Genomic DNA, 17,143 nt, shown 5'->3' with positions numbered 1-17,143 from the left:
GCCTGGGCTGGGACTGGTCCCGCCGGCGCAGGGTAGCAGGAAATTTTTCGCACACTCACCGGACCTGGACTAGGACTGGGTCTGGGGGCTCCCGGAACTCGGCAGAAAATCCTACTTGGCGGGCGGGGTGGGGGAGGCACTGCCGGAGGTCCCTTATTGTGCAAGCTGCATATCCTAGAACTCACAGCACAGTTTCCTGGTGTTCAGGGATGAAGGATGATAGAGAAAAGGAGCAGATTTCCCTTATTAGCTTTCTGCAGTAATGCCTAAAAACATGTCTTCCTTTCTCATGCCCATCAAATTAGCTTTTCTTCTAAAGAGAAAAAGCATTTGAAATTTTATCCAAAGAATGTTCCATCTTGCCCACCCCACATGAGTAAACCCAAGGCATCATCATGTGAGTCCAGATAAATGCAGGCTCTGCTGGGTTGAGGAGTGTAGTGAGGGTAAAGGAAGCTTGCTTTCCTTTAGTGACTTATTTCAGCCCTTTAAAAGTCATAACAGAGTTCTCTGTCTCCCTTCTAGCCTCCTGTCCACCGTGTTACATGGTTTATTTCAGACATTTTTCTCACACAGTGGAATGTCCCAAGGTACAAATGATGTAAGGTCAGAAGCAGAGGAAGTTCAAAGTTACTAAGGGACAACGGTGCAGAAGCTGCCTTCTTACTTGTCTTTTTTTAATCAGTAGAATAATGAAGAACACTTACTAAATTTTGACATGATGTTGACACTAAAATAAGAGGGAAATTTTAACACGGTCTCCTGTTAAAAACTGAGTTCATCACATCTGCTAGATGATGGTTATATGTGCCTTCTTTCCTCCTTTCAGTTTGGAAATGTGGGGATATCCTCTGTCAAAATAGCAAGACCTAGGGTTTGCTGATCATTTTAGGTTCTGTTTGCAAACTACGTCCCTGAAATGGTGGAGCTTTTTGCTAACAAGAGGAAATACACCAATTCCTATGAAGTGGTCAAAGGAAAGAAGTAAGTACTTATAAAACACAATTGCAGCATCTTATGATGCGCTGTCATCACATATTTCATTCTAGGTGCCTGTTGTCTGGCCAGGTTATGGAACCCAAGGTTTATTTCTGGCAAGCTCCTTCATTAACTAAAGAACTCTGTGTTAGAATAAATATGGTGAAAATATATTTTCTACTTAATATAAACTACCATGTAGGTGCTGGTAAACATATCATACAGAATATTTCAACCTAAATAACAAGAGACAGAGACAGAGAGACACAGCAAGAGAGAGATTTTCCAAAAATAATGTTTAAGTGAGAATACCAGAACATTGCTAGGGGAATACACTCCATAGTAAACTACACACATATTAAATGAAAGCTAAAGGGGCAGCCAAATAGCTCAGTAGATTAAAATGCCTGCTTAGGCAGACCCAGTGCCCTGGATTCGATCCCAGGCATGCTGTGCTGGCTCCGCCCCCAGGGCATGCTGAGAGGAAGATTGAGACTGGGCATGGTGGTGTGTGTCTGTAATCCTAGCACTTGGGAGGCTGTAAGCAGAAGGAACACTACGAGTCTGATCTATGTAGTGAGACCATGTAGACCCTGTACTAAATACAAATAAATAAATAAATAAATAAATAAATAAAAGCTATTCTCAGTGGCCAGTTCCTGTAGTTCCAGCTACTCAGGAAACTGACAAGAGGATCTCTTGAGCTCAGGAGTTTGAGACGAGCCTACCTGGTGAGAAACTCTCGAAATAAATAAGTAAATAAATAAAACTAGAAGGATTACATAAGATACTTTAAGGCAATAATCTGTGCAATCAAGGAGTAATAGCAAAGTGGCCTCAGTGTAACAGTCAATAGACAGTTGTTGGGCACATGTCCTTTCATAAGGAGTGTGTGTGTATGTGTGTTTGTGTGTGTGTGTGAAATTGCTGTAGCACTTGAGCAAGGTGCAATCTGGCAGACTTGTAATGCTTATTGTCCCCCACTGATACAGGAGAAACCCTCCCTACGTCATTTCAGGCTGGCTTTCTTGCTGTTCCCCTCCTTTCCTTTCTCTAATAGACACATGTGACTCCATTTCAATTCTGATAACACTCAGAATTACAATGACAGAAAATATTATAATTCACTGTCAATAAATACTAGTGGGGATGGCGGTGTTCTAGATCCCTTGTCACTAACTATTCTCGTAATGATTATAGCTGTCTCGCTCCCGGAACTTGCCTTGATTCAAATTTAAAATAATTAACGTAGTGAAACTATCTTAGCTAAAACTGCCCCAACAATTTTCAGTCTGTTTTTTAGTCAAAGATTTGCTACAGTAGGGAGCATTTTACACTTTCTTCTACACTGCTTCTGAAACAATTGTTTTGCCCAAGCTGTAAGCCATTTGTTCTCAGAAGGGAATGGAGATAGAGTCATTCTTACCCTATTTCCCTGTGGATTCATGTTACCTTGGCTATCATTATTATATCTTTTCACATCTAAGAAAAAAAATTGATTGGCGATGTTAAATTTGATCTGATTCTTTTTTAGAGTCTGTGTAGGAAAGAGGTACAATGTAAATAAACTCCTCTGGAGCAGTTTCATGGCACAGTTGGTAAAAATTACAGCTGATGAAGTTATGCAATGAAGAAAGGAAAAACAATGAAATTAATAAAAAAAATAAATATAGTGAGAACCAGTAAAATAAAACAGAGAAATCAAAGTCTAACCCATTTAATCTCAGGAAAGGCAGACAGCACACATAAAAATCAACCATCCTGGTCTGGAAAATTTAAGGTTAACTTACACTAGAACTGCATTTTCAGTCTTTTATAGTTACCAAATTTATTTATAAACAAGTTTAAGCTAGCTGTCCATCTCTAAAACTAGACAAAAAAATACATTCAGTCCTTGCTGCCACTGTAGATGCTGTCTGTGGGTTCAACAAACTGTAACTGGAAAATATTTGAAAAAAAAAATTGCTTCTGAAATAGACTTGCACGTGGTTCAATCCCCAGTTCCACAAGCTGCACTAAACCCACCCTTAAGGAAGCCAGAACTAGAAAAAAAAAAAAATTGAAATAGACTTGCAGACGTGCTCTCCTTGTCATTATTGCCTAAGCAAACACTATAGCAACTATTTACATAGCATTTCCATTCTAATAAGAATTAGAAATCATTCAGAGATGATTTTAAATATATAGACGTATGTGTGTACTTTAAGTGCAAATACTGTGCCATTTTATAGGGAGAATTGAACATCTGCTGATATGGCTGTCCTTGTGGGCCTTGGAATACACTCCCCATAGAAACCACAGGACCCTTCACATGTGTTTCCCAGATAACCTACCTTCCTGATCTTGCTGCCCAGGTTCATTGTGGTCTGTGGAAACATCACTGTGGACAGTGTGACTGCTTTCCTGAGGAACTTTCTGCGCCATAAGCCAGGGGAGATCAACACTGAGATTGTGTTCTTGGGAGAGTAAGTGTGTGATTCATGAGTTCTAAACTGATACTTGAAATGGGTGTAAATATGTTTAATGGAAGAAAAGCATTCTGTTATATTATTTTAGAGATAGCAATAGACAAGAAAGGAAATGTAAAGCAATCTCATGTCCAGGCTTAACCTATAGAAATATTTTATAATATATCTTATAAGATGTTGTCCTACCCATGAGGTGTGGTCAAAATATATAGTGAATACTTGCAGTTTTGGTTTGGGAAGCAGTTATAATATAGAAGAAAACATGCATATATGTAATATTTGTACATATATATATTAATTTTAAAGGGGGCTGAAAAAATATCCATTATGAAAACACAACATGGTTAATCTGAAATTTTAATTCTTATATCAATAAAGAGGAGTACCTTAATTTTAAAAAATCATATTTATTTCTGCATAAAATGTGATTTTTTGCACAAAAGGTATAATCAAAATATATAGTAAATGTTTAGATTTTTTAAATATTACTTTTTATTAAAGTGTCTTTTATTTTACACTTTCAATGAAGTATAATTTAAAGTGTTGTGAATACTAAAGTCATATGATATCCAAAAGAAAGACAACCTCCTAAAAACATCATGCTGTTTCCTTCCCATCTTATTTACCAGATCTGGGACCTATGTGACTTCTGTCTTTTCCCCATAGTCAAAATGTCCATGACAGATCAATATCTTCAATCTACTTAAAACACTGAGGCAGCCATGACAACACAACTAAAAATGTTCATGAATGAGGACCCTCCGACCTGCCTCAGAAAGTCACAAGAATGGTGGGATAAGTGTGTTCTAAGCAAGGGGCAGCGTTCTGAACAGGATGAATGTGTGTCTTGTATGGTCATCATGGCTTTTGGTCACTCCACAGATGTACTATTATTGTTTAATGACTCTCCATTATCTCACATTTAAGTTAACACTACATCTGTTGTCATTGCACATGACCATAATTTTGTGTACAGATCTAGTTCATTTCATAATTATTTGTAACTGTTCATTCTGAAGATTGGAAATGTGAAATTCAAGCAATCATCCTTAATAATGCTTTTGCTCTGTATACTTTCTTTTCTTCTAGCAGAGTCCAAGTCAAATAGTTTGCTTCTAGCAAAGTCTAAGTCAAATAGTCCAAGACAAATACTTACCAGTGTTTGTCTAACACTAGTAAGTAAATATATATTTAAAGAATATATACTGGTAAATATATATTTAAAGAATGAGTAATCCCAGCACTTGGGAGGCTGTAAACAGGAGAATCACTATGAGCCCAACCTAGTAGTGAGACCCTGAACACCCTGTAGACCCTTCCCTAAAATACAAAAAAGAATGATATTTTAAGGTATTAATTATATAAAATGGCTTCTTACTACTTTATTTCACATTTTTCAATTTTGTTTCCCAACGTAAATGGTTTCTTGCTGCTTTACTTTACAATTTTCAACTTTTAGCTTGTAGTGAGATTGAATGGACAATTTTACATTGTTAATGCTTTCCTTGTTTTTAAAATTCCTCCATTTATTTTATTCTTTTCTGTTAGGGGAGATTTTATTGTTTTATTGACCTTTAAACACTCAAAGTATTTTTATATACCTTCTATGTCATTAGCTATATATTTATTTTCCTCCAACTTCTACTTTTTGTTTGTGCTTTTGTTTTAATACAGAAGGATTTCATTTATAAGTACTCTAATCATCAATTTATTCTTTTTGGCTTCTCACTTTTCTGACATTTTTAGTATTTTTGTTCTATAATTAAGGGACAATTTCTTTAATGTTCTCACAACAAAGTTTTTACTTCTAAGCTGTATGAAATTTATTGTGTGTAATATGTGAAAACTAGCTTTTTTATTTTTCTCAAATGATAAATCAACTTTCTAAAAACTGTTCACTAAATAAGTTATCCAGGCTGGAAATGACATTTTGATCTTATCCAGGAAGTATACTCAGGAGTCACACTAACCTTCCCTTATTTTACAACCGAGTACTATGTACATTACACTCTGAGAAGGCCAACTCCCCATGAGCTTGGGCTTCTGTGTATGTGATGTCCAGTAGCACTTCGGCTACTTCATGATGCTAAAGGTGAACAGCTGTGCTTCCACATCTTTGCAATGCCTGTATTTACTGAAATCCATGCTTTATTTGGATCTTTGAAAAACAGTGGAGGAAAAGAAAATGCAAATGAGGGAGAAATGAGGAAGTCCTGAAATGGACTATGAGCTAATCATCATTTGAAAAAAGCATGGATTCATTAGATATATTGAAAGTGATAGATTTTATTAGGAGTTATACTTTTATAGGTTAACGTAGATTAACTGTAGGTATTTGTTGTCATGATTTTTGCAAGGGAAAAAATACCACACAAGACACAACTTATATGATTATATTTTAGTCACTCACAGAATCATATACAAAGAGTGCAGGAAATCTGTCCACATATTAAAGACCAAAGAATACAGCTGAGGGCCTGGATCGTAATATCCAGCATGAGTCCAACTGAAAACCTAGAGTCCACAACAATGCCTCTTGCAAGTCCAAGTGGAAGCCTAGAACCATAACAATCTCTCATGCAGGCCTGCTTCAAGGTTCTGCCCTGAGAAGACCCAAAGGCCAGTGGAAGTTAGAAAGTCTGTACCAGCAGGATGAAGGATATGAGCTAGCAGGCTGAAGATCTGAACTGAAACCAAGAAGCAGTGCTCAAGATATGAACCAGAGCTCGAGGACAAGTACTACAGCCATCCTCAGTAACAGTGATGAAGAGAGCTAAATTCTCATCTGGAAAGCCAACATGACAAGCTTCTTCAGGAGGTGAGCTGTACATCATCTTCCTCTCCAGAGCCAGGAAGTGATGCTCAAGATGAGGACCAGAGTTCCCCCAAAAGTGAATCATAGCCATCCTCAGTGACAATGAGGCCCCAAGCTCCTCCTCTAATGACAGCAACCAAGTTCATCAGGAAAGCCAGCATGACAAGGTCCTCCAATAGAATAGCCCAAGAGAAACAGCAGCATCCAACAGCTCCAACAGCTTTTCCAAACAGCTTCCCTAACAGTCTCTCAATAGCTGTTCTTGTTCTGCTTCTTATGGTCCTGGCAACAATCCACAGGTGAGCCTCCTGCACCCAGCACCAGGCTAGATAAATTCAGCTGAGTACAACAAGTTGACCACTAGTTGGCAATCTACCACCTTGTCAAAATGATGATCTAAAAAATGGTACATAATATTGGAAGCATCCATCTAGGATTTTGTCAATTATGTCTATACTTTGATGACTCCAAAATGCATATTCTTCACCATTTTCTGTAGATTCCTATTCACACAATCAATTGCCCACTGGACATTATGATTCCATTTGATAAACAGTAAGGATCCTCTAAATCAACATTTCCAAAACAGAACCCATGATCTTATATCCCCTTACCATCTTGCAAGGCAATAAATGAGGGAGGGAAAGCCCACTTGAGACCTGGTAAGTGCAGTTCCTTGGAAGAGAAAACTAGGCATTGTCTCCCTCGAGCCTTGTGTATGTTTTCATTATTACTACAAATTATTCTCATGAAAATCCTAATTCTATTTCTCTTGCTTCATCTCCACTCTCACAAACCTACTAAAAGTTTAGCCTTCTCTCTTTTGAATTTCTGCGATGACCACTTCTTTGCTTCATTCATTGTATTGTGAAACTCTTCTCCTACCTTTGGTACGGCCTCATGTATCCCTCTCCCTCAGCACTCTAGAGGCCTCTAGCCATCCTGTCTAAATTGGTCTTATAATTTTACTCTGTGTTATTATGCTAACTTATTTACTTTAAAACAATTATTATACTCTGAAGTTGAGGTAGATATTCCTGTAATACAACTGTTCACATTTTCTTCTTTACCTTACACGCATATTGCTTCTCTAGTTAAAGGTGGAGTCTATCTTTCCCCCACTGACTCTAAGCTGAGCTGTGACTCAATTTGACCAGTAGAAGAAGGGATATTTTCATGTCTACCTTTTTTTTTTTTAAATTTAAGACCTTTATTAACAGGTGCTTGCAGTTTGTTGACTTTTTTGAAAAAATCAAGTTGTAAACTTTTATTACAAATTAAAAATGAAGTTCTTAAAAATCTCAGCTTGACCAGATATGAAACAATTTAAAAACCTTTAAAGGTGTATTGAGAAAAACCAGGCTTTTAAAAAAAACATGTTTGTCATTACCAAAAAGAGACATCTTCAGGTAAAAATAATACAAACCCCATGCTGCATAGATAACGCAGATAGTTCTAGTTATCTGGTCAACGAGCAAAAAGCAAGCACTTAAGGTCTTCAGTTCCAATCTTTTGTTCATTTCTTATTGCTTGAATTTCCTATTTGTTTCTTTCTTGCTGGATGACTAAACCAAATGAAGGTAGAGATGTTAGGCCGGTGTTTACTCAGCCCCTCCCTGCTCAGCCTCGCGAGCGAATGAATTCTCAGCTGGTGGATCGGCTGCTTTTGTCTCTTTGCCATCTTGTGGTTTAGGGTTTTCTGGGCATCTTCCTCGGTAATTGAAGTTGCGACAGTACCCACGTTGAGGTGGCTGCTGACCTTGGGTCTCATCTCCTTGATTTTCCTTATCTTCTTCATTGCCATCCTCTCTAGGCTGTCTTTGGCGAGGAGGGCCCCTGTGGAATCGGGGTCTATAACCTCGATACATATTCTGTCTCACTTGTCTACCTTGTTCTCCTGCACCCTGGTTGTCAGCACCCTCCATCACTTCTCCTTGCACAGGAGGGTTGGAGTACTGTGGACGACGCCCACAGAGTCTCCGCATGTAGTGAGGTGGGAACCTTCGCCTGCGGTAGGGCCAGCGTGGCTGGCCCTGGTCTTCGGGAGTGCTCTCCATCCCTCATTCTTTTCCCCACTCTCGGTATTCTGGTAATTCTGCTGGTCATTGCGTGGAGGACCCCTATGACGTGGATGGCGTCTATAATGATTACGGTCTGCTGCGTATTTACTGCCTTGAACTGGAGCTCCACCAGGGCCTGTAGCGTTTGCTGCCTCCGCACCCTTTTCTCCTTCAACAACATCAAGCTCCGCAGTCTCTCCATCTCCTACACTGCGAAGGTACTTCCTGGGGTTATTCTTCTTTATGGCAGTCTGGTGTACAAATACATCTTCCTTGGTGTCATTCCTGTTGATGAAGCCATATTCTTTCCTTACATTAAACCATTTTACTGTTCCCAAAACTTTCGTTGCGATGACCTTCTTGTCCCCGCAGGCAGGTGCCGCCATGTGAGGCCGCCCGGGCCGCTGCTCCCTGCGCTGCTGCTGGTGGTGCCGGGCTTGGTGTCAGCAGCGCTGGGGGGGGCGGGCGGCTGCTGGGTCTCACCTCTCTGCTCACGGTTGCGGTGATGGTGACTGGGGCCGGCTGCGGCAGCTGCGGCTCCTCCCGGTGTGTGATGGTAACTAGGCCGGCGGCGGCGGTGGGGCTGCTCAGGGCCCTCTGGGGTCTGCTCTCTGCTCGCATCATGTCTACCCTTTAAAGACAATGACAATTCCAACTTCTCTTGAATCACTGAGCCATCATGGAAAACTTCAAATAACTTTGTTGGAGAGAAAGCCCAGCCATGTCCAGCTACTGTCGTCTGAGACTAAAATCATGTGATTAAGGCATGGTCTTGGGCAATCCATCTCCCAAGCGAACAACCAGATGAAGATAACCATGGGAACAGCCTCAGCTCATATAGTATGTGGAGTGAAAGAAAGGTCTGACTGCAATAAGCCGACCCTGAAAAGCATGAAAATAATCCATTATTGTTTTATGTCTACACTTCCAGAATGCTTAGTTTGGCTCAAATGGATAACTGATATCAGTAAAGGAGAATATTAGAAATTGAGTACTGTCATACCAGAAATTGAAATGTGGCCTTTTGTTGGGACTGGGTGCAAGCAGAGAATGAAGTGTTGTATAAGGACTCTTGCCAGAGGTAGAAGAGGCAACAAGGACATTGCTACTGGAAGAAGAGGACCCAACTTCTATCAACTTTCCTTGGCAACCATATGGAAGATGGAAAATGTACCTACTGAAATTAGGTGAAGCTGGCTGAGGATTCCTTTAAGAATAATGAGTTCATTTCTTTACTCATGTATGCTATTATAGGAAAATGCCTGAGATTTTCATCAGAAATAAGAAAATATGTGAAAGGCTCAGAATAGTTTGTCCAGCTTGCCAAGAAACTGTCAAAGAGAAAAATAGCTTCAGGGGAAAAAATCAAATCCAAGGTGCAACCTTATGACCTATGCCCTCGGGGTCCAGTTCCAATGGAGGTTGTGGCTAGGAGACCTTTAGCCTTCAGAAAGATTTAGAGCAGCAACCTCCAGATGCCCTCAGTGAGGCAAAGTAGCTTCAAAGAAACTTAAAAGACATTTGTCCCAGAAGCCTGACATTTTTAAGAAAAATCTTTCTCCAAGGAATCATGACTATGACTTTTGGGACATAACATAAATCTGAATAAGATTTAGAGAAAATCCTCAACATTTTAAGACTTCACTGGCCATTGCCCTACCAGCATTGAGTAAAAGAGGCCAAGAGAGTATAAAATGAGAAATATGCCACCAGCCCCCCACTCCCGCACAGGCAGGAGTCAGTCCAAGACAGCGGCTCCAGGATAAGCATGGGTCATTTGTCAGGGAAAGGGAAGAATGGTGACTGGGAAGGTCAGAGGTCAGAGATGAGAATTGAGAACCATGGGTTAGCTATGAGAACAGATCTGGGCAGCCACCCAAAGACACATACTTGCCCTGGGATAGAAGACCCTAGTCGTACTCAGATTTCAGAGATCAGAGAGCTAGAAAGCAGGTGATCTATGCTCTCTACATCCACCTCCAGCTACTTTGGTTGTTGGCATCCACAGCAGTTTTCCAATTCCTGCCTCATCTCCACGTGTTGACTGAGGAAATAGGGAGAGAACTTGTCTATTCTGTTCAGAAGTCTTCAGATATGGAGGAGCTTTGCCTGTGAATCCCCATGTAAGTCTGTACCTGATATAGATATAGATGACAAGATTTAGGGCTTTGAGCTGATATTATAAAGACATAAGACTTTGGGAGGAAAAGTGAGAGTATTTTGTATAGAATAAGGATGTGAATTCATGTGGCCAGAGAGTAGACTATAGTACATATTTTAAAAGATTTCTAGTAACAATTCCACCCATATATAATGTAGCTATATACACATGTACCTTTGTATAGAGCTAAATTAAGCAAAACAATGTAGATAAATGTAAATTACACTGTTCTCAAAAACTTTAGAAAAGTCAGACAATGAAATTTAGAGACTAAACAAGGAGAAACGATAATGTGGTGCTTCTTTCCTTGAATAATGTGAATGACAAGGTACATGAACATTGTTTATCATCCTGAATGTGTAGGTCTTATACACTGTGTGTGTATGTGTGCTGTTTTTCACAATAAAAATTTAAAAGATGAGAAATGAATAGGATTGCATCAGTCAGCTTTTTATTGCTGTGACAAAACAGCTGACCTAAACAACAATTGAAGAGTAGAACAGTATCTCGTGGTTCATGACTTCAGAAATCTCAGTCCAGGGTCAGTTGGCCCCAAGACAGAAGCATCGTGGTGAAAGGGCCTAACCGAAGAAAGCTGCAAATTTCCTGAGAACCAGGAAGCTATGAAGAGGAAAGATGCACTCCTCAAAGGCACACCCACATTGGGCTGTTTCCCCCACCAGGCCTGGCCTCCCAAGAGTCCCTTCAGGTGTGCACACATGACTGGTGTGGATTAGCCACTGGGGGGATTAGTCCTTTCACAATCTAGCCACCTAACCTGACTAGGTGATTCTTAATTTGATCAAGATAACAACTGAGATTAACAATCACCAGAGCTGATAAAACTATCAATTTGTCACACTGGACAGGTATAATAATGTAGATTAGGATCAGTGAAAGTCAAGCACGTACACTTACCTGAAATTTGAAAATCCAAACATAGGGGTAAAGGCAGCCATTCATGTAAATGTCATAATGTGGAAAGGTTGCCTTAAGCAATGATTTTTTTTGGATGGGGGCAGATCCATGTAGGCATCCAGAAGGAAGTCACCATTGAAGAGAATAATATGTGCACATAGCTTACACATCAAACAGCAAAATCTTATTGTAAGAGATTTACCTACTCCTTCAGATTTGATATGTAACTTTAAATTCATGCACTCCCATTTTTTTTTTATTTCTTAGCTGTAGACAGCATTTATGAACAACTGGATATAGCAGATGAACATTTTCTAGCATTCTACACAACCTCCTTTCCTCCTTTCTCTTTAATACAGTTATCTCAAAATTCATAGTTATAACAACAACCCCTATTTATATCATTATGGCTATTAAATATTGTTTCATGAAATTCAACTATTGTATAAGGACACACTGTACTTTGCATTTCTTCAAAATAATTTTTCAAACTCAATGATTAAACCTATTTATTGGATATTTATCATATTATATATAATGTATCCAGTAGATATATAACATACTCAGTAGAAATATCTGTATTTAATATTATAATGGCTTTTTAATTTCTCCACATTAAATAATTCAATAGTAAAAAAGTCAAATGGAAAATTTCTAAGTGTTTCATATAGATTGTGGAAGTATAGAGAAATATACTAAACTTATTTCTTTTTAAATTTACAAGAAAAATTAAGTACCATATTTAAAGGATTTAATGCTAAAATATAATTCAAAAAATTATAGAATTGAAGTGTACTTTGAAATGAATAGATATCAAGTACAAATCTATTTGTATACCATTGATATGTTTTAAAACAGGAAAAAGTCGAATAATACTAAAAATAAACATGGTAGATAAGACAATCGAAAAGTATTAGGTACAATGTCAAAGTTTTAGTTGCCATTAGGCATTAAAAATAGAGAGGGTTATGGAAGTTCTCTAGCAATGGAATATTTCTCAATTATTAAAATGGTGCTACATGGATTGGTACTGCAGCTGGATATAGTCAGACTAATTTTTGCTGCATGGTACCACCATGTTCCATTTCACGAGCACACCACAATTTTTCTTAGTATTGAGCCCAAGCATCCTTTCATTCCAAGCCATTTATAGTCCATACATGAAATGATTACATTTCTCTTGTACATTTTATTACTGAATTTTTCATGTTTTCTGTGTTTATGAAAAGTAATAAATGATACAAAATTTTATCATACATTTTTTTTTTTAAATGAGCACAGGGATTTCACACTGAACTACTTTCCCAGCTATTTATTTATTTATTTATTTATTCATTTAAATTCCAGATAGTGTCTCACTGTGTCACTTAATTGTCCAGGCTGGGCTTGAATTTGTGATCCTCCTGCCTCAGTCTCCCAATGTGTTGGGATTATAGGCATGAACCATCATACCAGATAGCCTTATTTATTTAATGTTTAAAACTCTCTTAACTCAGAATTCTCTACTAGTTTAAATTAAATCTACCTTCTTATTTAAATTTTTTTCTATTTATTTCTCCTTGCATCTCTATCTTCCTTTGCATGAGAACTATTATTCTTATTGCCAAACAGTCAAAATATTGTCCTTCCCTTGAATGACGCTCTACCAAAAATAAATTGTTCTTTAATGTAAATGATCTTTGTTTTTACTTCATGCTTGAGAAAATGTCATGGATACTGACTATATGCTGGCAGTTGTATGTTTAAAAACTATGAAAGTATTCTTCACATCACAGGCTTTCTCAGTTATTAAGAGTCACGAACTATTTTCTTAGCTACAAGAACTCTCTTCTTAGAGGTCCATGTGTTTTACTGAATAAGAAGTATGCTTTACTTTTGCTGTGATGTTTATAGGTTTGCATTTCTATTAATTTATCATGCTTCAGATGCAGAAATTTCACTAAAGAATTGTCTTCTACCATTGTTGGAAGATCTATAGCTATTTCTTCAAATACTATGTCACCAGTCTTTCTCTTATTGAACATCAACTACGGATATAATAGCAGCACTTTCCCCCTATTTAATTTACCCTTCCAGCTATGTTTTTTACTCCCTCAGATTTATGTCTTTTAAAAACCACATCATCTCTGTTTTACATTCTGGATAATTCATTCTGAGCTGAGATCCAGCTATGTTTAATCTACTTATAAACCCATCCATTTGGATTTTTTATTTGTTTATTTTTAGTGGTACTGGTGACTGAACTGAGGATTCACTGAGATGCATCCCTAGTCATTTTTAATTTTAAATTTTGAGATAAGGTTGTGATTAATGCTCAGACTAGCCTCAAGCCGGGGATCCTCCTGCCTCCACCTTTTAAGTAGCTCAGATTATGTTATGGTTTATACTACTATAACTAGTTTATCCATTGAATCTTTAACTTGAATTTCTGTATTACTTACTCCTAGAATATATGTTCACAAATTCAAGCCCAGCCTGGACAGTTGAGTGACTCAGTAAGACACTATCTTGAACATAAATAAATAAATAAATAAATAGCTGGGAAAGTAGTTTAGTGTGAAATCCCTGGGTTCAATTCAAACAAACAAATGAACAAAAATAGCATGATAAAATTTTGTATCATTTATTGCTTTTCATAAACACAGAAAACATGAAAAATTCAGGATCAAAATGTAGAAGAGAAATGTGATCATTTCATGTAAGGAAAAAATAGATAGATAGATAGATAGATAGATAGATAGATAGATAGATAAAGATACATATAGATACCTATATATATTTGTTTCTTCAGGAAACCTTCACTTTTCATAATTACTAGCATTTGTAGACTTGCCATTATGCTGTTCAATAAAGTGAGCATAATTACACTATAGTTTGGACTATTAATTCAGTATCTTGAGTTTTAGCTTATTATTTTTTTGCTGATTCTGTTGCGTATAATATGTATGTCTTAATTTTTCCCTGTTGCTTTAGATTATGCTCTGATTCTTGTACTGCAAAATTATGTGTAGAAACAGATTGCAACCTGGAACAATGTGATCCTCCAGACAGCTTAGACTTTTCATTACATGAAATACAGTGGGGTTTCTTAATCCAAATTCAAGTTTTGAAAATCTTTGTACACCTAGGTGACAATTTCAGGAAAGTAGTTCATTTAAAAGTTAGTCTATTCACTTTTACTATACATTCATGCTTGCAAATCTTCACTGTTTCAATTCGTGCTTTGGAGCAATTATCACACCCTTCATTTTGCATATCTCATGCACTGTACTTTTATGACGCCTCCAGCACTGTGTCACCTTGGCTACTGTTTTTTCTGAATTACTAAGTGTCTTCAGGAGAAAATCCCTGAGTACTCGGTTTATCCTTGATTTTGGCTTTCTTTCAAGAGAAACTTGGTGATTAATCAGAAGTTTTAAAATATTTTGACCAGCCTTTGTATATACAGGAAGCTGAAGTTACTTGCTTCATCATTCTTGAAAGCAGACGACTTTGACCCTACTAATTTATATATGGAACTCTATGAAAAGTTCTTATTTAAAATGTGAATGCCCATGTGTCATATATTGAGTGCTCAAAATTTTAAAATAAAAAGTTTTGCTCAAATGCACTGCTGATTTTTGAGTACTTCGGAACATTGCAGTTGATAGTGTACCATATAAAAGGGTATTTTACAATTCACTGCAAGCTTTAGGCTTTAGAACGATAATTTTCTCTTAGTTTCTTCTAAGAATTTTGAAAAGAGAGATGATGTAAATTAGATTTAGTTTTCTTTATTTGGGTGTTGGAGAAATTCAAACTGGATTGTTTGCAAAAATCTTTATATTTTGAGTTGTCTTCTCATTGAGTGTAAGCTTTCTTATGATATTTAAAAAGTTTTAATATTATGATAGACAGATTTTCAGTATTTGATTTTTTACTTAGAGAATCTGTATTCCAGTATTTAAAACTTATTTAAATATAATTTCTATGAAGAATGTGTGTGTGTGTGTGTGTGTGTGTGTGCGCGTGCGCGCGCCTTTTATTTCAGTCACCAGTTCACTTGGAATTTCTTCACGTGGTAAGGTGCACACACTGTCTCAGCTTTTGCTTCTCAGACAGCTGCCTCGTGAGCAGCAGCTCCCAGAACCCTTCCCTGCTCCCTGGCCTAGCGAGGCCACTATTTTGCACTTCCATTGCTGTCTGCGTATCTACCGCTGCATTCCTAATACGTTTCCTACTATGGAAGCATCATGATTCCCACATATTCCTAACTCTTCCCTATCTTTTTCATTTTTTAAATTCCTTATAATGCTCAACAAACTTTCCTTGGCCTTTGAACTTTCATATAAATTTTATAAGAGTTTTACCATGTACTATGATAAAACTGTAAAACTGTAGCACTTTGGTGGGTATATAGTTGAAACTTTAGATTCAGAATTGACTTCTTTTGCTACAAATTATTCTTAACTCTGGCTATAAGGAGGATATCAATTTGTTAAGGTTTCCTATATTGTCTCTTAATAATGTGGTATAATTTTCCAGATAGTATACCAATTTTACATATATACTTTTTACAAAGTACTTATTAATGTATACAAAGTGCTAATACTCTTAAAAATAGTGTTTTCATATTATATGTTCCATTATTTGTTACTATTATAAAAAAGCCAATTGTCTTTCCTATATGAATCCACATAAATTTCTCTATTATTTTTAATGTTTTCTGTTCTGGTATTATTTGTTTCAATGTAAATAATCACATTATTTCAAACAAAAAGTTAATTCTCACTTTTTCCATGCTTATGTGTATAAGTAAAAATAAAAGGGCTGGCCAGAGAGCTCAGTGAATTAAAGCTCCTGCTTAGGTGGAGTGCAGCAGCCAGGGTTCGCTGAGATGGTGATTAAGACTGGGCATGGTGGCATGTGCTTGTAATCCCAGCACTTTAGAGGCTGAAAACAGGAGAATCACTACAAGTCTGATCTATGTAGTGAGACCCTCTAGACCCTGTAGACCCTGTGCTAAATACATAAAAAATAAAAACACTATTTTCTTATTGTACTTTGACTTCATTTACAGCATATTGTCTTCATTCAATATGTGAAATGACATCAACATATTTAGCAAAGATTTAACTTAAAAAAATTATTATAGCAAAAGACTCCTTAAAATACCTCCCTTCACTTCAAATATACTCAATTCATCTTTTTTTGTCATTTTCCATTCATGCCCTTCATGGGCATTTTGACTTTGAGGAAGAGCCAAAAGTCACATGGTACTACATCTGGCAAATGGCGAATGAGGATGATGGTGATGTTTTTAGGAGCCGCCTTTCATTGGCTGGCACCAAGCAGCAGTGATCACAGTGTGTACTTCTGATCACTCATCATAAAGATATGAATCAGGATGATCAGAACAGCTTTAGAAAGTGGCAGAAATGATGGCATAAGTAGTGTCCCGTGCAAGGAAGATGATTTTGAAGGGGAACCATGGGAATATATAATTCTGCCGTATGTTTTTAAAGCATTCATCATATATTTTGTCCATCCTAAGTGTGTTATTTGTGGCTTTTCTTTCTTCTTCACCAATTTTACCAGTTTTGCCTATTGTGTTAGGCTATTTTTCATAGAAACAACTTTTGACCTCATTGAGCTTTCATGACTTTATTCAAATATTAATGTCTACAAATACAAAGCCCTTAAAGCACTGTTGGCTGGGGAGATGGCTCAGTAGAATAAGTGCTTCCCTGGCAAACACAAAGGT

General features: G+C 37.3%; 1 protein-coding gene across 1 annotated transcript in view; it reads left to right on the top strand.

The window, feature by feature from the left end:
• The window catches only part of Kcnu1 (potassium calcium-activated channel subfamily U member 1), a 164,598-nt gene that overhangs the window by 43,898 nt on the left and 103,557 nt on the right, over positions 1-17,143 (top strand). Inside the window, 2 exon segments of the mRNA XM_023722023.1 lie at positions 893-984; positions 3,333-3,443. Of these exon segments, the coding sequence (XP_023577791.1) occupies positions 893-984; positions 3,333-3,443 (203 nt within the window).

This window comes from Octodon degus, unplaced genomic scaffold (genome assembly GCF_000260255.1).
Source record: "Octodon degus isolate 3935 unplaced genomic scaffold, OctDeg1.0 scaffold00088, whole genome shotgun sequence".
NCBI classification, from domain to species: Eukaryota; Metazoa; Chordata; class Mammalia; order Rodentia; family Octodontidae; genus Octodon; species Octodon degus.
The sequence above is the reverse complement of the archived record's forward strand: the minus strand, read 5'-3'. Positions and strand labels throughout refer to the sequence as shown.